Genomic DNA, 22,267 nt, shown 5'->3' on the forward strand with positions numbered 1-22,267 from the left:
ATGATAAAATCGCTTACATTTCTGCCTCTATTTACATATTTTTGACTACTGAGCAGATATGTAGGAGCCATATAGTAATTCTGAAATGGCAACTCAAGATAACTATGTGCACACTACATAGATATCTGGAAGTAACAACCCTAATGATGATAACGATTAGGAATATAATGTATGGAATATTGTGGCAGAGCTAATCCTTTGTGGGATTTAAAAAAAAAAAAAAAATGGATTCCTCTTTAAAGCTACACAGTCAACATCTGGGGACTATGGAGGATCCTCCAAAGATTGAACTTATTCTCCTGCTGCCGTTACTGGTGATGGCTGGGGATTGATACTTCTTGACAGCGGTAGCTCCACCCAGTCCCTACTTTGTTTCAGTATATCTTTTGACAGGGTTGTAATTTCAATAAAATTCCAACAGGCAATAAGACTTTCATAAAGATTTTATTCTTTATGAAATACTCATTTTGCAAGGGGTGGTGACCATGCCGCCCGCATTAAATGTATACTATACGAACAACAGAGTCCTTCATTTCCAGATGTACTCAACTTGAGCACAGCTAAACAAGCAATAAAGAGAAGGCAAAATTATATTACACACATCTAAGACATCTGTACAATTGAGTGTATACATAATCCTTTTGTGTAAAGTTGTATATTTTGTATGTATATTTTTTTTAAGAATAATAATCAAAAACAATAATGTCCCTTTCATTCTTATTAATGTTGTTTTATTATTTACATTAATTCCTTATCGCTGTACAATAGGTGGACTAACAAACACATGTAATTGTAACCAGACAAATGGAACAGAGGGGTTGAGGGCCCTGCTCAATGAGCTTACATGCTAGAGGGAGTGGGGTATAGTGACACAAGAGGTATAAGTAGGGCTAATGAAATAGGTTGCTAGAAAAGTATTCACAGGGAACTCCATCCTAGAGATTGCATATATGCACAATGAAATGTTCATTTTTTGTCATTTACTTTAGTCACTGATGTGACAAAATAAAGTTGGTAAACTAAAACCATTGCAAAATTCATGATTTTACCAAAGACTGAAGTTCTAAGCTGACCTTCTCCTGTCCTCTGCTCGTACCCTTACTGCTAACTCGCGTTTGCAGAAGTTCTCGAAGGCAGCTTTATTTCTTTGGAACAGCTTGCCCACCCCATCATACTCTCCCTAGTCTTCTATCATTTTCCCTCAAAACCCATCTCTTCAAAAAAACTTATGGCCTCCCAGAGTAACTTCTATTTCACAAACCTGTCTCTTGCTCTCTCTTAAAGGGCTACTCTCACATTCAAGTTCTGTGACTTTCCCACCTTGTTCTTTGGTCGCTATCCCCTCACTCTGCCATTCCTATTGTATTTTGTATACCCCTCCTCCTCTTGTTCCTGTAACACTGTACTGTATAATTTTTCATTTATTGTTAAATTACCCCAATAGAATTGTAAATCACTAAGTTGGCACTGTATAAATGCCAATTATAATAATGTACAAGCTAAAACTGCCGTTTGTGTTTTTGTTTAGATATGGCAGTGTGGTGGTACACTAGAAATAGTGACATGTTCACATGTTGGGCATGTATTTCGAAAGGCAACACCATACACTTTTCCTGGTGGTACAGGGCAGATAATCAATAAGAATAACAGACGACTTGCGGAAGTGTGGATGGACGAATTTAAGAACTTCTTTTATATCATTTCACCAGGTAAGACATATTACCTTAATCACTTTGTGTGTAGCAGTGTTTAAACCTGTTCACTGCCAAAACCGAATTTACATTGTTTTTACACTGAACAAAATTATAAACGCAACACTTTTTTGTTTTTGCCCCCATTTTTCATGAGCTGAACTCAAAGATCTAAAACTTTTTCTATGTATACAAAAGGCCTATTTCTCTCAAATATTGTTCACAAATTTGTCTAAATCTGTGTTAGTGAGCACAATCTCCAGCACGATTATTGCAAAGGTGTGCTTTAGGCTGGCCACAATAAAAGGCCACTCTAAAATGTGCAGTTTTATCACACAGCACAATGCCACAGATGTTGCTAGTTTTGAAGGAGCGTGCAATTGGCATGCTTGACTGCAGGAGTGTCCACCAGAGCTGTTGCCCATGAATTGAATGTTAATTTTTCTACTATAAGCAGTCTCCAAAGGTGCTTCAGAGAATTTGGCAGTACATCCAACCGGCTTCACAACCACAGACCATGTCTAACCACACCAGCCCAGGACCTTCACATCCTTCATCTTCAAGATTGTCTGAGACCAGCCACCCGGACAGCTGCTGCAACAATCGGTTTGCATAAGCAAAGAATTTCTGCACAAACTGTTCGAAACCGTCTCAGGAAAGCTCATCTGTATATTCGTCGTCCTCATCGGAGTCTCGACCTGACTGCAGTTCGTCGTCGTAACCGACTTGAGTGGGCAAGTGCTCACATTCAATGGCGCCTGGCAGTTTGTAGAGGTAATCTCTTCACGGATAAATCCTGGTTTTCACTGTACAGGGCAGATGGCAGGCAGCATGTATGGCGTTGTGTGGGTGAGCGGTTTGCTGATATCAACATTGTGGATCAAGTGGCCCATGGTGGCGGTGGGGCTATGGTATGGGAAGGCGTATGTTATGGACAAAGAACACAGGTGTATTTTATTGATGGCATTTTGAATGCACTGATATCACATGACGGGATCCTAAGGCCCATTGTTGTGCCATTCATCCACGACCATCACCTCATGTTGCAGCATGATAATGCACGGCCCCATGTTGCAAGGATCTATACACAATTCCTGGAAGCTGAAAACATCCCAGTTCTTGCATGGTCAGCATACTCGCCGGACATGTCACCCATTGAGCATGTTTGGGATTCTCTGGATCGGTGTGTACAACAGCGTGTCCCAGGTCCTGCCAATATCCAGCAACTTCGCACAGCCATTGAAGAGGAGTGGACAAACCTTCCACAGGCCACAATCAACAACCGATTACACCAGATCGTCTCGGACCCCCTCAATACAGTAAAATTGCACATTTTAGAGTTGCCTTTTATTGTGGTCAGCCTAAGGCACAATTGTGCAATAATCATGCTGTCTAATCAGCATCCTGATATACCACACCTATGAGGTGGATGGATTATATCGGCAAAGGAGAAGTGCTCACTAACTCAGATTTAGACAGATTTGTGAACAATATTTGAGAGAAATAAGGCTTTTGTGTACATAGAAAAAGTCTTAGATCTTTGAGTTCCGCTCATAGCAGCAAAAACAAGTGTTGCGTTCATAATTTTGTTCAGTGTACATTTAAAAAAAAAAAAATTTTTTTATTGTTTACCTTCCTTTATTAACCAGGAATTGTTTTCAGCTTTTAGAGAGGTAAAATTCTCGGAGCAATAGGGAGATCAGTACTGGTTGCTGCAAAAAAACACTCAAAGCGCCATAACTACTACAGCTTCCTGTTGTGGTTAGGGTACTAGGAGTGCTCTCATCAAATGAGCTAAGTGTATAGCTGCTTTACCCATCAATGCGGCTGTCACTATGAGATATCCATTTTAATATTTCACTTCATAGATTGACCTTTTTAAAAACAGTTGATGTGTGCACACGTAGTAATAGTATAGCTTGTTTGGCTGTCAATTTAAAGCTCAATTAAGATCATGTTTTCAAATCCCATTCTGGACAGTGCGACACCTCATCGATGTGCCAGAAATGATAGAGAGGACCACATTTCTGAAAAGCAGGTGCTATTTTAGATGAGCTTCCCTCTTGCTATTACTCTAGCCATTAGTTAAGGATAGGGAGTTTGGTTGAGGTATACACTGTTTCTTACAAAACAGAAATAGTGAGAAAACCAGGAGGAGAAGTGAATGCAGGCTAGCCACTACAAATGCGACACACTCCCTATATCCCTTTAAAAACAAGTGCAACAGAAAACTGTATAACAACAAAGTGCAAATACAGTGTAGGGCGCCACTTTCACAGACACAGTGGTGAATATAATTACCAACTGGATGATGATTTTGTGGAACTCACATGAAAATAAAAAGGAAAAATCAAAACCGCTTTAATAACGAGATAAAAACAAATTAAAAATGGAACACTCACAAATAACGTGGCACAATTGAACTGAATCAATATGTGCAAAAGCGTGTTTGCCTCAAATAGGCTGATACCCTGCATACAGCAGTCTTCAGAGGACAGTTCAGGGCTTCAGCAGAATTTCTTCCCTGACTGCCAATAAAATGGAATAGTTCTTATGCCTCTCGCTGCTGTAGTCCTTCCTGGGGTGTATAGATGCTCAACGCATATAGTCTTAGTAAACAGACTTCATCAGGAGCATGTTTGTTCTTCCAAGACCGGCGATTTAAATATGCCGGGTAGCATCCTTTACTGGTGTGTGTGCACGCGCGGCAGCGTGACGTCATCGCATCAATGTCCGCCGCCCACGTGCGTTCCACTCTGGAACGCAAATAAACTTTATTTGTATTGGCACTTCGGACTGGACACAGTTTTTACATACCAAAAGCCGGTCTATGGCCACATGCCTTATAACTTAAAATCCACCGATCTATTCAGTGTGCACAAAAAAAGTATCTAAATGATATAAATATATTAAAAAATAATTTCTTACAGACAACTGGGAATACTCAACCAGATACATATATAAAACGATTTAAAAAATGCCCTAATGCATGTTCAACATAGATTAGTGGATTAATCATGCATAAAGAAATAGCAGGGTATATTACAAAGGCAAAGGTTTAAATATTCAAGGTGACAATAACCATCAATAAAATATTTTCAAATAACAAATCCATTGGAAAGTATCAAATTAATTCAACAAAATATATTAAGTACATTTACAAAAAACAAAAAAATAGCAATCATGATAACAAGGAAATCAAATGCAGGAGAGTATTTTAAAAATGGATAAGGTATATACTGAATCAGTAAGAAGGCAAAAAAAAGTAATTTGAAAAAACTGGTGGCTATATTCATAAGCTTTTTCTGGTGATGAACCCTAGGAATACACTGTTTCTTTCCCCAGCATCTTAATTAATGATGGTAGCAAGTGACCATGACTCCCACCAATAAATCTGGCAGGTGTGTACACACAGTGCTTAGACATTCTCTAATTTAATATACATGGTGAAAGTTGTCTACACCTGTGCAGTTTAACTGTTATTTCTAGAAATGTGTTTCTTTTTGTTTCTCATTTTTGCTGAACTTTTTTTTTTTAATCCAGTTGGTAATATAAACCCTGACAAATTATTTGAATTGCTTTTCTTTTTACTCTAATAAAACCTGAAAACCTAGTGCACTGGCAATAACCTTCAAAAATGTTATCTTGGGTCACTTGCATTTTAAACATGTCCTATGTGCATCATGATGTTTTGGTTTAAGGACTTGTTTGCACTAACATTCCTCCTAGAAGCCAACTAAAATCATGACTGTAGAAAAAACATTGCTCTTCTCTCCTTAACCACTTAAAAATGGAAACACAAAGAAAAGATAAACTAAACTGTCAATGCAGACAATAGAAATGTCACCTTATTGAATATGCTGAACTTCTCCCAACCTTCTCATTTCTTTAAGAAATCAGTAGGTCCCCGATGGGAGCCGAGAACCTAACCTCATTTAAACTTTTCAGCCAATCCTCTGGAGTTATCAAACAACAACTTTCCACAATTTTTGGTATGATAAGGTTGAGTGCATCAAGAGGGGAAACTGCCTTTTTTTTTACAGGGTAAATGGTCAAAAAGCTTTGCACCATACTGTTAAGGCCTGGTCCCACATTTTAGGATAATGCTGATGCCGAGAGGCTTATTACAGAAGGGCAAATAGATGGTATAGTACACCTGTTCAGTTTTGTGCATTCTTCCAGATGGTAAGTAGTGCGTACTGGAGATGTAATAAGGAGGAAGGCTCCATGGAGCATATCTGGTGTATTGCAGGGGTATGCAACATTTATGAAATGGGTCATTTCAAAAGTAACATTGATCTTCCTTTTCCATCCGCTTACCCTATCACAGGTGCCTCTAGTGTAGCCAAACTCCTTTTCTGACCAAAACCAACAAAAACTATTATGGTTCCTCCTGGGAGAGGCCAATGCCCTAATCCCAGTCTATTGGAAGCAATCTCAGGTTCTGACAGTGGAACAATGTGTAAACAGGGCACAGCATATGAGGAGCATGGAAGAACTCCACTGGTCAGCTATCAGTAAAATACAGGTGTATTTGATCATTTGGAACACATGGTAAACTGTGTGAGCAAAACACATACGAGAGCTATGGAGGGGGACATGAGCTCTCCTGGATGCACACACCCACTGACACTGTTGTTAACTCATGCATTTGACCTGTTTAAGGCTCATTTGGTATAAAATGTTAGCATGTGATTGTCTTGTATATTGTGCAAAAAGGATAATTACTAGGCCATGATTTTGTTCTAAGTCATAAAAGGGAAAATTAGGACAGGACTATCCATTTCCTTTAAGGCTCTTGGCATCATATTGTTCCTTTCTCCTATTCTTCTCATCTAATAGTAATAATAATACATATTGCCTCTAGATACTGGTCATTTACATAAATAATACATACTCAATCTGGTAATTCCATATTTAATTGATTATCATCACCAATAAATACCCCGGTGATATTAAAAATGACCTGCACTTGAACAGTGGGTGGACATCCACTCATTGCATAGATTAGCCCATCTGCACAACCCAAAAGTAATGTGGATGCTGCATCCAGTGTTCACCACTATTATTCATAGAATCATAATTTGGGGCAATACTAAATGTAATGTTTACTTATGTTTTTTTTTTTTAAGAACTATAATAACATTAAATCAACACTTTGCATGTTTCCTTGCATGGTGGAGAAGAGGATAACGGATCGGAAGGTATCCCTTCAGGGCACTTACATCTTGTGGTTCAGCTCCATTATAGTTTCCTGGCAGATGAAAGTACAATGAGCTGCATCACTTGTGTACTCTCTCATATGCGAAAGTACATGGTCCAAATACTTTCAAAGACATAGTGTGCTCCTTTATTGTTCTTTGTGCACATGTACAATGCCATGTCATAGACATCTTTTGCACATTACACAAGATAATTTGACAACTGCTGGTAAATTGCAAGATGTGGCAGTAGGATGATGATCCACGTTTTACCACATTTTGAAAAATTCAGCTTGACATAAAAATAGTCCCTAATTTGTCTTATGGTATATTTTTGTTTGCATTGGAATTTCTTTATGAAAAATATGTGGCCATGTCCCTTTAAAGAAAATATCACTTCTTAAAGTAAAGACTCCAATACCCATCATAGCTCAAGGTTCTAGGTTGAAGTGCAGGCATGTTGCTCTGAACTGATCATCATGGATTTCCTTAAGGGTGAAAGTGAGAATATAAGGATATATAAGGTTATATACAAGCAAACACAATAGGTTTTAAATACATTTAAACTAATTATCGTAAAGTAAGATGTCAATTTTCTCTAAATCACTGTGTACCTTATAGGGGAGCAGCTCATAAAGATAGACCTTCCAACACCTTTTCAAGGATAATAGGAAATCTCTGCCAGGTACCAAAACATAAAAATAGAATGTCAGCACTCCTTATGTGAAGTGGTTTGCATCACTGATTACGTGAAATTGTGTGACCTTTTTCAAACCATACTTTAAAGAAATTTTATTTTCTATTCTATTTTGGGGATGTTATTTTAAGTAGAATGGGTAAGTGCAAACACTTGCCACTAGGATCAGTGAGAAAGTAGAAATATGGTGTATTTGCAGAGTCACGCAAAAAACTTTTATTTTTACACTTTTGAAATGCACCTGTTCTCTTAAAAAAATATTTCTAAAACCTAATAGACGGTAAAAACAAACTAAATGATGTCAGCGATTTCATAAATTCACCTGTAATACTTATAAACGCATACCTCTTCTTTAGTTAAATTGTGTCTGCAAATATTTATTCAGTGGTATTACATCCTTTAGAAACAAGTCAAGCTAAAAGTGGTTTTAGTTATGGTTGTATATATATATATATATATATATATATATATATATATATATATATATTAATTTATTATTATTATTATTATTATGATATTTATATAGCGCCATCAAATTCTGTAGCGCTTTACAATGGGTGGATGAACAGACATGTAGTTGTAACCAGACAAGTTGGACACACAGGAACAGAGGGGTTGAGGGCCCTGGTCACTTAGCCTACATGCTAGAGGGAGTGGGGTAAAATGACACAAAAGGTAAGGATAGTATTAGACTAGTGACAGTTGCAGAAGAGGAATCAGTTGGGAGCTAGTAACCGTTTAATTGATACGCTTTTATGAAGAAGTGGGTTTTTAACGATTTTTTTTAAGGAGTGGAGACTGGGTGAGCATCTAACGGAGGAGGGAAGTGAGTTCCACAGGAACGGTTCAGCCCTCGAGAAATCTTGAAGGCGAGCATCAGAGGTGGGAGTACGGACAGAAGATAGACGCAAGTCTTCAGCAGATCGTAAGGGCCTAGACGGGACATACATACGGACATACATACTCTAGTATAAGCCGATCCGAATATAAGCCGAGGCCCCTAATTTTACCCCAAAAAACTGGGAAAACTTATTGACTCGAGTATAAGACTAGGGTGGGAAATGCAGCTGGTAAATTTCTAATAAAATTAAATCCTAAAAAAAATATTAATTGAATATTTATTTACAGTGTGTGTGTATATGAGTGCAGTGTGTGTATGAATAAAGTGTGAGTGAGTGTGATGCAGTGTGTGTTTGTGTATGTGTTGCAGAGCCTTGGTGGGGGGTGGCCATTTTTATTATTTTTTATTATTATTATTTTAATAATTGTTTTTGTTATATTATTTTTTATTTTAATATTTTTTTTAAATATTTTATTTTATTAGTATTTATATTTTTTTTCGTCGCCCCTCCCTGCTTGATACATGGCAGGGAGGGGGGCTCTCACTCCCTGATGGTCCAGTGGATGGGTTGTGTAGGAGGGGGGCTGACAGGAAGCGTTTACTTACCTCTCCTGTCATCTCCCTTCTCCTCCACGCCGGTCCGGTCAGCTCCCCTGTCAAGTCCCAGTGTAATTCTCGCGGCCGCGTGGAGCGTTGCCACGGTAAACTGTGGCAACGCTCTGACCCCGCGGCTCTCGCGAGACTTACACTGGGAGCTGACAGGGGAGCTGACTGGACCGGCGCGGAGGAGAAGGGAGCTGACAGGAGCTGCAGGAAAGGTAAGTAAACGCTCTCTGCCAGCTCCCAACAGCCTCTTGTCTGTATTATAGCAATGTAAGTTGCCATAATACAGACATTGACTCGAGTAGAAGTTGAGTTGGGGTTTTTCAGCACAACAAATGTGCCGAAAAACTCGACTTATACTCGAGTATATACGGTACTTGTGTATAAGGGAGGATAGATAGGTGGGAGCAGCATTATGTAGCGATTTGAAAGCAAGAACCAGAATTTTAAATTGAGCTCTATATTTTATAGGAAGCCAGTGTAGGGACTGACCGAAGGGTGAGATATATAGTTGTAATCGAAATTATTCAACCCCCATTGAAAATCAGGTTTGTCAAAAGTTACAAAATCCCAGCTATATGCAATGAACAAAAGCAATTGAAATAGCTCAAAACCATGAATGCTTCAAGTAGTTTCTCCAAATTCAACTGAAAATTGAACTTATAATGACTTCTCCAGTCTAAAAATGATTTAGCCCCCTTCATGGCATCTTTAATACTTAGAGCACCATTTTGCTGTTAGGACCTGCTGCAACTGATAAACATAGCCAGACACCAGCTTCTAACAGCATTCCTGAGAAATCTTCGCCAATTCAGCATATGCAATGCACTCTAGTTCAGTAATATTCTTGGATTTGCATGCTGCAACCGCTTTCTTCAAATTCCACCAGATATTTTTTTAATGGAGTTCAAGTCAGGTGAGTGTCCTGGCCACTGTAGAATTTTCCAGGACTACTTCTGCAACCAAACCTTTGTGGAATTTGAAGTATGCTTGGTTGGACGGTCCAAAGAAGCCCAAGCTTCAGCTTCCTCAGGTGACATGACATTTTCTCCTAGGATTTCCTGATACTTAAGTTAATCCATCTGCCCTTCTACACACTGCAGATTTCCAGTGCCAGAGGATACAAAGCGGCCCAAGAGCATCACCGAGCCACCACCATGCTTAACTGTAGGCAGAGTGTTGTTTTTAGCGCATGCTTCATTCTTCTTCCTCCAGGCATACCACTAATCCAGCGGTTCCGAAACTCTGTGCCAGGGTGCCGCAACGGGCACACAGGGGAGCCGCAGGATATTTTCCCTGTGCTATGATTATAGCACCGAGAACTGTGCCTTCCTATTCCCTGCCGGCTCAGCATAACCAGAGGGGAGATCAACGATCTCCCTCTCCGGCCTGCTTGCAGTGTAATGCTGGCAGCCGGCAGGGGAGGGAGAGAGCTGCATCTCAGTCGGGTTATCCTCTCGTGAGCTCGGAGCATTGCTATGGTTACCGTGGCAACGCTCCGAATCTTGCGAGGGTGAACTCTTGCCTCAGGAGCTGCAGGCTAGAGTTCACTCTCACCACTGGGACTACCAGGGCTTTTCCACTGGACCACCAGGGATTACTACTGTCCCTCATCCCAGGCAAAGATAAGCAGGGAGGGGGGACATGAAAATAATTGCTTTTTAATAAAAAATTATATATATATATTTATGAATTTGCCCATCTATCCCCACAGACCCACAATAACTCCCCCCCCATACACACACACTGTACTCCTCATGCACAAACTGCCCCACATATACACACTACAACCTTTACACACTGCATCCCTCACATGCACACATTGCAACCCTTTCACAAACACACACTCTGCACCCGTCACATGCACACTGCTGCCTCTATGCCCTACTACAGTGCCTATACCGGCAGATCCCAGGTAACTTGTCAAACGGTTTCTAAAGAGTTTGACTACTTGCCCTGGGGGGAGGGTGGGGGCCACTACTGGCATCATAACCACTACAAAGTGCAGTAGTGGTTAATGTGTCTGGAATGTTTATTTAAATAATCTACCAGTACCGAACACGGGCCCAGTATATGCCGCAGTGCTGTACATATATACAACCTAGATATATATATTTTTTTTTTACTTGGGTGCCTTAGAAAAGTATTAAAATATTAAGGATGCCTTGAACTTATAAAGTTTGGGAACCGCTGCACTAATCTATTAGACCGGAAAGTTCCAGTTTTGTTTCATCGCTCCATAGAACAGAATCCCCAAACCTTTGTGGCTAACTAATATTTTTGTGCATATTGGAGTCGACTTTTCTTGTGCTTTTCATTCAGTAGTGGTGTTAGTCTTGGAGTTGTGGTGTGGAAACCTTTTGCGTTTAGTATGCGCATCTGTACATGTAGTGTTCCTTCAACTTTGTACTTGCAAACTATGCTACCGATGGTGTCTCTGAGAACATTAAATGCCTTCCCTATATTTTTGTATCCTGTTCCTTGTTTGTGAAGGGCGATGATCTCTTAACTTTGTGGACTATTCTTTTGACTTAGCCATATTTCTAACATGCAGTCAAACATGGCTCTCTACAAACTCCTAGCCAGTTATTTGTATTTCACGTATTCTCGTTCAAGCACACCTGGTGCAACTCATTAAGACCTTGACTTGTTGCATCAGGTGTGCCTGAGAACACCTGTTTTGCATATTTGTGCTGTTGTGAGGAATTCTATTTAGGAGATTGAATAATTTTGAGACTAGAGAAGTTGCATTTTCGCATTATTAGTTGCATTTTCAATTGAATGTGGGGAAACCACTTGAAGCATTTGTTGTGTTGAGCGATTTCAATAGCTTTTGTTTGATTTGTTTATTGCAAACAGCAGAAAGTCTGTAAAGTTTGACAATAAACCGGATTTTCAGTGTTGAACTGTGTGTGAGTACCCTACAAAGAAGTAACCAGTCTGTGGAAAACGTTATACTTTTTTCATAGTATCATCATTGTACTGATGGATTTTTCAAGGGTTGTATATGATATAGACCCGAGTGGCGCTGGAAATAAGGTAAGTTTTAATTCCTTTTAAGAGGACTGATGGGGTAAGCCACCTAAATTGCGGGTTTAACACAATGTTTGTGTTCCTGACCACATAAGCTACATAGTTGTATGTATAATTTACTATTTCTGTCTGGCCGGATGTCATGGGATTAATTGTTTAGACTATTACATGATCCGTAATTTTGTTTATTTGAATTGGAACTTGGTGTTGTAGCATTCTATTTTGTTTTCATTAATATGTTTTTTGTTTTAGCCCTTTTCCCCATGTTTCCTTTTCTTGTTGTTGCTTTTTTTATTATTATTAATCTTGAATTCTAACACCCAGAGGCTAGCGTTCAGCTGGCTTATGCCCAAGAAAGCATTCATTATTTGTTGACATAAATAGCATCACTAAAAATAAGTGAAATTACGTAGACGTGTAAGTGGCTAAGGTTGCCATAAGCAATCACATTCACTTTGGCTCCTGGAGCATGGAAATTGTACTTGGGTATGAAGAATGAGATAGCTGGAAGGCTCAGGTTGCTATGGAAATCTAGCCTCTCGCTCTGCCTCTGTCTGATGTACTGACTCTCGTTGCCCCTGTGAAGTAATTTAAACTATCATCTGAACACAGACAGTTTTATTTTTTATTCTCCCAGGTAAATAAGGTCTTATTAGAATAAAAATGTTTGTTTTAGATTTGAATTAGAAAGTTATTAGTCAAGTCATGCATTTAAAGGGACTTTCCAAGCAGCATAAAAATCTATCCTCATTGTATGTGTTATTGTACAAGTAGGTCCCCTGTGTCTGTCCCCCTGCAGAGATTACAAAATCTTTACCATTTCTGTCAAAGTACATAGTCCTTTTTTCTCCAGGCCTGGATCTCTGAAAGAGTCTGAGACATGGCTATGGACATGCATTGTCAAATGTGAACTGCTTACCGGTAACTCACAAATGGGTAAACAGTGCAGCCAATGAAGTATTGGTGCTGTTTGGTCATTCAGCAGTTTTGCTTGTCAGATCTAATACATGGAACTGCTGCTGGATGTGGGGATGAATGATGTGTAAGAAAACATTCTAGACCAGATTTTAGGTGACAGGTTCATGCCCCATAGACCAAAATGCTAATTGGTGTAGACACTGAAAGAGATCTCTGCTACTTGACTTTGGTTCTGCAACAGGAGCAATAAACAATTAGATGTCTTTGAATCTATGTTTGAAAATTTAGTATTACTTCCCTTTCTGCCCATGCTGTGCTGCTTGCCTCTCATTGACCATCAATGTTGGGAAATAGGGAAGCATTGGAAGGCTAGTGTTTATCCTTGGGAAAAATATCAAGCCAATCAAATGCTGCTCTATTACTCAGACTTGGTTATAGCAGAGGAATCATGTCTAATGGTTCAGGAAGATAGTCATTAGAGTTTTGTTAAACCTGCATTGCGAACATTGCTGTTCCGAAAGAACAGCAATGTTTTACACTGCAGCCAGGCTTGTCCAGACAGGGGCACTGCATCAGACCATTTCATTGAGATGGGAGAGCTCTGCATACCTTCAGTGTGTATTTAAAGGTATATTGAAAATGTGCAGTAGTGAAAATAGTTACACAATTATATTGAGTATAAGCAAAACATTTTCCCATGTGTCCTTGCTATAACATTCTTGATAATTTAATAGAAGCTGACTATTCAATCCTTGATACGTTTTAAATCCTTGATAAGCTAATAGAAACTGACTGAGGAAGAGACCGAATTGTCGGATTTCCATAATGTTTTATCTGTGTTAGCCACTTTCAATTACCATAAAAAAAACTGTCAAAATTATATTTGCAGTTAGCAGTTTGGCAAGTATAGTGAATTCTTGATATAAAAGTGTTGCACTTTTTTAAAATTCTTTAAATTGTCTTAAAGAAATAGTTTCTGAGAACTAGTGAAGTTATCTAGCCCCCTAATGTATGCATGCTGGCAAACATGAAAGCTGTACCTACTGACAGATTAACTGTGGGAATGTTTTAGTTTAGCAACAGCTTGGATTGCAATAAATCTCAGGAATTATCTGAATCTGTTCCAGCATATTATATGAACCTTACGAGAAGACTGAGCTTTTCGTAAGTAAGTGCTTTATTAAGCCAGATGTGAATAAAGTGGCGACCGTCACCACTATTTGACAACATTTTAGATTACAGGAGCCGTGTACAAGATTTAAGCACCACCCTTGGCACATAAAGGAAAGAAAATGAATATCGTAATTACAATTAGATTTTGGAATATGTAATAGACATTCTGCATTGACACAAACATAACTTGGTTTGCTTATAGGGACACAATAGTCACCAGAACAACTACAGTTTATTGTATTTGTTCTGGTGTGTAGAATAATTACCTTCAGGCTTTTTGCTGTAAGCACTGTCTTTTCAGAGAAAATGCAGTGTTTACATTACAGCCTAGTGATACCTCTAAAAAAATAAATAAAAAAATGTATTATTTTCTCCCATTTTTTTCATATTAAATTATGTTTCATAGCTAAATATTTGATATTAAATGAAAGCCCTGTTTCCCCTGAATAAAATGATATATAATAAGGGGGGGTGCATTTAATATGAAAGAGGTGAATTACGGTTGGACAGACATATAGCGCAAATGCCAGGTTTTGTTTACGTTTTGTTCTGTTCACAACGTGTACATTTGGCTCAGTCCTTAACCCATTCATATGATCGAAGTATATATTTTTTTTTTTTTTACACTTATTTAATTTTATTTCCAGCCAGCAGGGGGACTAACTGTCATTACAGTTAGTCCCCCTGCTGGCAATGCCTGAGCCAGCTAACCCGGCCATGTGATTGTGAGGTCCTCGCAAGAACCTCACTCTCACATGGCCGCGGGGGCCCCCAGGAGTGAGGCTCTGCCGCGGCGGGCTCCCTGGGAGTCCCCCCAACCGCGATCGCCGGCGTGGGATCACCGGTGACCGGGTAAGTAAGAAAAAAACGGAGGGCGTACTATTACGCCCGGCGGCGTTTAGAGCCGTTTAAAATAGGGCGTAATAGTACGCCCTCCGGTCTTAAAGGGTTAAGGGGTTAATGGCAATGGCCCAATTAGTTTTGTTTTGGTTTTCCCAATCACATTTTTTTACAATACAGTACAATAGTAGGACAGGAGGCCCAAAACAAGAACTACATCATGAATATAAAAATCAAGTATCAAGTATTCATGCCTCAGCCTGCTTAAGATTGATAGGAATCACTTTCCTGGACTGCAGTTGTCATCATGTATTCAGTCTCTCATTAACATTACTGTAATAATAGATTAAATCTAACAACAGTTTCAAAAAATTTACTATAAAAAGGTGTAATTGTGACAGTGGCACAACTGTAAATCTTTTTCTTTTTGTGTTTTTTACAGGGGTAACTAAAGTAGACTATGGAGACATATCCACTCGAACAGGTCTGAGGCATAAACTGCAGTGTAAACCTTTTTCATGGTACTTGGAAAATGTATATCCCGATTCTCAGATACCTCGTCACTATTTCTCACTGGGAGAGGTAATACTGTCTCAATTTAAAGTCTCTTGTAAAATATTGCATTCACTTAGTTTGGAAGGTGCAATAGTATTGTCCTCTGTTATATGCACTTAAACTGCAGTTTGCTGTATGTGGCACACATTGAAAAAAGCATGGATGTCCAGTTTTGTCCCTCAACCATTACAGAATACATTCAGTCCTAAGCCAAGGACTTTCATAGGTAAAATATATTTCACTGATTTTATCAACTTCAGAATGAGGAAAAGGTGATTTCATCTTGACCAGAATCAAATTATTATTAACAAAGTCATTTATTTCTCTCAGTGCAACTTGAGCAGAATTAATGTGAAAATAGACATGGCCCCTAAGGCCTAACTGTGTTGACTGTACACCATCGGGTTCCACACATTTTACTGTAGAGAAACTATGTTTTCTGACTCCAGGTGAGATGAGCCCTTACATTGCGACAAAAGCATACAAGCAGCCAGCTCCTGGATGGGTATTGTTTGACCAGTGAAATATTAACATATCCAGGACGAACCGTCTCATTTAAACTTTGTTGGTAGGATGTGAACTTTCCTATTATATCCTAAAATCTTCTTGCCCACTTGCAATATTAACCATGCATGGTGGATAATTTGGACTCATATCACTTAAAGTTTTAGTGCCTTACATTGACTCTTAGGGCAGCCTCTGTAGTTTTATTATACAGATAATGTGAGGTCATGGGGAGACAGTCTGCCAGGTGAGACCAGAGGAAGGGGCCAGTGTCGGAACTACCGTTGGTGCAGCTGGTGTGGTTGCACCGATGCCCGCTTGCCTTGGGTGGCCCATCAGGTTTAGTATTGCTAAACCGGCACCCGGTCAGGCAACGCGCTTTTTTTAAGAGCCTTGGCTCCTGCAGTGTGCACAATGCCAGGAGGAATCCAGGCAGGTCTCATCAGAAGCCTGGTTGGGTGCTGCAGCCCTTTGCCATCATTACCTGGCCCTTTTCATGTTTGTAGAGAATGCTGGAAAGAAGTGACTATATGTCACTTCCTCCCAGCTTACAGACCACACTCGCTGCAGGACACGGAGGGAGAGCACTACAGGCAGCCCCAGGTAGTCATCTCCCTGCAACCAAAAGATATGGAAGCAGGGGGTGATTAAGTGCCATTTGTGTGTGAAAATTGCAAAAATTTTGCTTTCACTGAAAATATAGTCGTTGTAATACATTTTACTATTTTGAAACACTAATATTTGTGTTCAGCAAAGTCTTCCGAGTAACACAGTACCCCCCATGTACAGGTTTTATGGTGTCTTGGAAAGTTACAGGGTTAAATATTGAGCTAGCAAATTAAATTCCCTGGACTTTTTGCCTGGGTTGTCAGGCAGGTCCCACTAATTGTAATTAATAAAATGACCTAATTATGTTAAATTATTACATAACTATATATATATATAACAAGAAATAGTAACGGTAGCACTCACGGTCTTCAGTTTAAAATATCTTCTTTATTTTGCAAGAATTAAAACATAGGTTCCAGGATCAACGTTTCAGTCCTCTCTCAGGACTTTCATCAGGATCAATGTGTTACATAAAAAAACTGCCACAATATATAGGCTATACAATTAACAGATAAATAGTGATTAAGGAAGTAAACATCACTAAAATTAAGAAAATAGACTCACCCAGGTGACTTCTATGACTGGCGGCGTCTAGCCGACCTCAGTGCGCATGTGTAATGTGTAACTGTCTCCAGCCGTGTATAAGACTGAAGCTGTGACTGTCCAAAAACTATTAGGCATAGAAACCGCCCGGGCGCGATATGCGCATGTGAAAACCCGTCTCTACATCAACAGCCGGCAGACGCATAATATTACGTGACGGGGAGTGTTTACTCACAGTGATTGTTGTAATGGCGACCTCGCCATGGCAACCAATGCCTTTGAAAAAAGTGCCGTGCCTGTGAAAATGTAAAGTGCTTGAAGTTATGCGTTATTATAAAGACAGTTATACAGATTAAATTTTATATATATAAAAAGAAAAAGGGGTGATGGAGATGGATGAATTAAAAGCAATATTTAAGTAATAGTGCAGCATAGTTGATTGGTGAATATACTGCCAATATAATAAAATATCAGCGAGAGATAGATAATAAATTCAGGATATTGCATATTGTCTAATGCAGTGATGTGTGCTTACTAAAGTCAAAAAAAGATTGAAAAGTGCTAGTGACAAAGTGCTAATGGTGCTTATTAAAGTGCCTGTAAAGATAAAGTGCCAACATCAAAATATATTCTATACGCCCATAACTAGATGTACACAAAATGTATACTCTACAATGAAACTGGACTATAAATACAAACTCATAGCTTACTAAATAAAGATGCCTCATGAGACAAATATAGCAGAAAAAATTGTCACAAAAAATATCTCGATAATCTAAGGCATCCTATGAACTATACGAGCTAATATTAGTTGCTATTCACTTGTGTATAAATGTACATACATATATATGAATAGCCATATAGTTCCTTAATGTAGCTACGATAATAAAAATAATGGTTACTATTATATGACATTAAACTCCAGATTAGTGTTACCATTATACTACACTCTAACTTAAAAATTACGGAATGAACAAGTATTTAAAAATAATAGCAAGATTATAGAATTTCAAGGTTATAGGAAAGCATGTAAAGGTAATGTCTCGTTGAGGCCTTTAGGGGATACTGTCTCCAATTCATGCATCCAAAAGGCTTCTCTTTGTAGCAATAATTTGCCACGGTCACCACCTCTCCTAGGTACTGGGACATGGTCAATCCCTACAAACTTCAAAGCCATCAATGGGTGCTGGTATTCCAAAAAGTGTTTTGCTATGGGCTTATCCGATGTCAAGTCTCTATATGCTGATCTAATACTGGACCGGTGTCCTTTGATGCTAAACCACATGGGCATGATACTTTATACACTACAAAGGTAGTTTTACATGTGATTGTACACTTAATGTGGTATTTCTTGTTGGTATGGGGATGATTAAATGATCGGGCTGGCATCATATGGCCGCATGTCACACACCCCAAGCAACGGACTGATCCTCGGTTCTGGGTTGTCGTTGTTGTTGTTGTGTAGCTTTTAATAGGGTCAGTGTGTACTAACAGGTCCTTTAAATTCCTGTTTCTTTTGTAGCTTATTAAGGGAGGTTCCTTAAAAACTTTGGGGAGAGTGTCGTCACTTGATAACATCTTCCAGTTTTTCTTGATTGCAGAAGTGATGTATGTGGCAGACTGATGAAACTGTATAGGAAAGACTAATCTCGTAGGGCTGCTTGCCTTCTCGTTTGCGCGTGCATATCTTGCCTCTTGAAGCGCTTTTAGTAAGACTGTTTGTGGGTAGCCTCTTTCCATAAATTTAGTAGTCATCGCCTGTATTTGTTGTTCCATTACTTCTGAATTTGAATTATTCCTGATAACCCGCATGTACTGCGCCTTGGGTAGGGAGTTTTTGAGTGCCAATGGATGCGCACTCTGTATTCCAGTTTATCATCACCTATGGAGATAGAGAGATCCAAAAATTGTACTTGCGTTGCATCTATATTAGCTGTCATCCTAATGGGTGAAGATAATTGGTTCACCATTTGATGTGCCATTCCCATGGTACCGTTCCATATAATCAGAATATCATCAATGAAACTGTAGTATCCTTGAATGTATTGCTTGTACTTGGTCAAGATTTGTTCTTTTTCGTACACATACATGTATGCATTAGCATACATCGGAGCCATGGCCGCCCCCATTGAAGTGCCTGCTATTTGTAGATACCATGAATGTTCAAAACGAAAATAATTATTTTGTAATGTAAACATTAACAATTCCAACACAAATTAAATTGGTGGGCCTGTGTATGAGGTAGATTGTGTCAACACTTGTCGCATCACGTTTACTCCATCTACGTGGGGGATCACAGTGTACAAACTGCGTACATCCATTGTGATAAGTATAGGTTTGTTGTTTTGGATATCCAATAATGCCATTTTAGCTAAAAGTGATTGAGTATCCTTAATGCATGTCTCGAGTTCTGCAATTGGTGCTTGGAATAGAAAATCAAGCCATTTGGCTATTGGTTCTAGCAGTCCATCTATAGCTGACACGGTCGGTCTCCCCGGTGGTTTTTGTTATACACGGCTGGAGCCAGTTACACATTACACATGCGCTCTGAGGTCGGCTAGACGCCGCCAGTCATACAAGTCACCTGGGGTGAGTCTATTTTCTTAATTTTAGTGATGTTTATTTCCTTAATCACTATTTATCTGTTAATTGTATAGCCTATATATTGTGGCAGTTTTTTATGTAACACATTGATCCTGATGAAAGTCCTGAGAGAGGACTGAAACGTTGATCCTGGAACCTATGTTTTAATTCTTGCAAAATAAGGAAGATATTTTAAACTGAAGACCGTGAGTGCTACCATTACTATTTCTTGTCGGATATTGAAAGTCCCAGGGTGAGCACCCGGCAAGTAACCATTAAATTTACAGCCTGTGTGCAAGGATTTTCCATTGTTTTATATATATATATATATATATATATATATATATATATATATATATATATATATATATATATATATATATAATTTTTTTAATTTTTATTTATATATAGGTATATATATATAGTGATATATACGTATATACATGTGTATATAGATATATATTATTTCATTCTACATGTATTTTAATATCAATATATATTCATTTTAAAATACAGTTAGAACGAATTTACAAATATATGTATTTTTTTTATTTTAGTTTTTAACGTATTTACATATTTATTTTATATTATAAAAAATATATATATTTTATATTATATATATATATATATATATATATATATATATATCATGAAAATTATATATATTTAATCAATACTATTGTACATGCATTTTGATATTATATATTTATTATATATATACACACACACACATATATATATATATATATATATATATATATATATATATATATATATATATATATATACACACACACACGTGTGTGTGTACGTGTACACACAGAGAGTGAGAAAGCAAGATATAAAGGTGATCATGTATACTGGTCTTCCTATTTATTAAACTTTAGTTGCTCCAATCTCTTCTATTACAGATTAGAAATGTCGAGACCAATCAATGTTTGGACAACATGGCCAGGAAAGAAAATGAAAAAGTTGGAATTTTCAACTGCCATGGAATGGGAGGAAACCAGGTAAAATTGCTTTCTGTACTTTGTTAATGTGCTTGTGGCTGTAGTGCTATAAATTGTAAAGATCTGGCGTTGTTTTTTTTGTTTTGTTTTTTATATATACAGCCTTAGTGTGTAATGACTGCATAAATCCTTCTCAAATTTATTAAGGAGACTTTCTTGTTATCATACAGCTCATATTTTTTATTCGTTTCAGACCATGCCTGTGGTGTCAATCATGGTAATGCCTGATTCATTTTGTTTGTTATTCTAACAACATATAGAACTTATTAAATAGATTTTTCTTTGTATGTCATGTTATATGCTTACTGTTCATTACTGTATTATATTTGATTTTATTGGTCTTATAGAGAATATGTGCTGAAAAATCAGACGACTTAAGTTGCACCTTACAGTATCCATGCCTCTCAACATTTCAAATGGGGGGTCAACCATGCGGCTGTTCCGAGAAATTGTATGTGACTTACTAACAGTTTATGCAATTAAACGTATGTGTCTTACATATACAGACTGATTTCTAAACACATAGAGTGTAGTTTAAAGACACATTACTGGGAGTATTATTGATGTGGAGCTCTGTCATACACGAACTATATAAAGCTCTTAGAAAAGAGGAACATTAGGATAGAAAAGAGACAGTGGGATATGGGCCTAAAATGGAGACTGTCCTTCCTAAATAAAGATACTTGGCAGGTATGAATATCTTACGATTGCTAGCGAAGGTTTTACTTAAATGAACATTCACATCAGTTCCATCTCCTGACTTTAGCATCTGAAAGCAAGTAAGACGTTTAGCAGCAGCTAAGCTGGGTAGCAACTCTCCAAGTGCACTGCATTTATTTAATATAAATTATAATCTGGAACTTCACATGCCTGAAACATGCAGTTTACACTTACTTCAGCCCTCCGTATACCCTGCAGTATGTATTTGTTTTCTCCTCCCTCTCTACCTATTCTCTATGCCCTCCCCTCGTTGGCTCAGTGCATGCTCATGTGCTCTGTGCCCTCTAAATGGTCCAAACATTGCATCTTGTTTGTTTTTTTTGTGTGCAAAATGGGTGGAAGGATTTGTCTTTTATTCTGGAGGTTATCTCCCTAGGAGAGTGTTACTAAACTAGTGAATAATTCTGCTTACAATTTCACTCTTGAGAGAGAAGGATGCAAGATGAAATTCTGCATGTGACTTTTCTGTGTCTGGTGGGCTGCATAGGTTGTATTATGTTTTATCACATTCTAGAGTTAACATAGTTGGATGTGTTTATGTTGTAGGGCACGTAAACCTTGTATGCTGTGATGTACTGCAACATATTTTAGATAATGTTTAATGTGGCTGTGTAATTACCACTTAACAGGTTACCATGACAACCCATTACAGCAACTGATCAAGATAGTCAGTGTCTGAACAGGGTTATGTCTCGCTCTGGAGTCCAGATATTGGTATCTTTTTCTTTCTTGGATAGCTCTTAATT

The 22,267-nt window shown here is 38.3% G+C and overlaps 1 protein-coding gene across 1 annotated transcript in view; it reads left to right on the forward strand.

Moving 5' to 3' along the window:
- The window catches only part of GALNT1 (polypeptide N-acetylgalactosaminyltransferase 1), a 249,115-nt gene that overhangs the window by 190,148 nt on the left and 36,700 nt on the right, over nucleotides 1-22,267 (forward strand). The window contains exons 8-10 of the mRNA XM_063451885.1: nucleotides 1,529-1,709; nucleotides 15,440-15,579; nucleotides 20,703-20,801. Coding sequence (XP_063307955.1) covers nucleotides 1,529-1,709; nucleotides 15,440-15,579; nucleotides 20,703-20,801 — 420 coding nt within the window. The remainder of the gene's footprint in view (nucleotides 1-1,528; nucleotides 1,710-15,439; nucleotides 15,580-20,702; nucleotides 20,802-22,267) is intronic.

Source organism: Pelobates fuscus, chromosome 4 (assembly GCF_036172605.1).
Source record: "Pelobates fuscus isolate aPelFus1 chromosome 4, aPelFus1.pri, whole genome shotgun sequence".
Classification (NCBI taxonomy): Eukaryota; Metazoa; Chordata; class Amphibia; order Anura; family Pelobatidae; genus Pelobates; species Pelobates fuscus.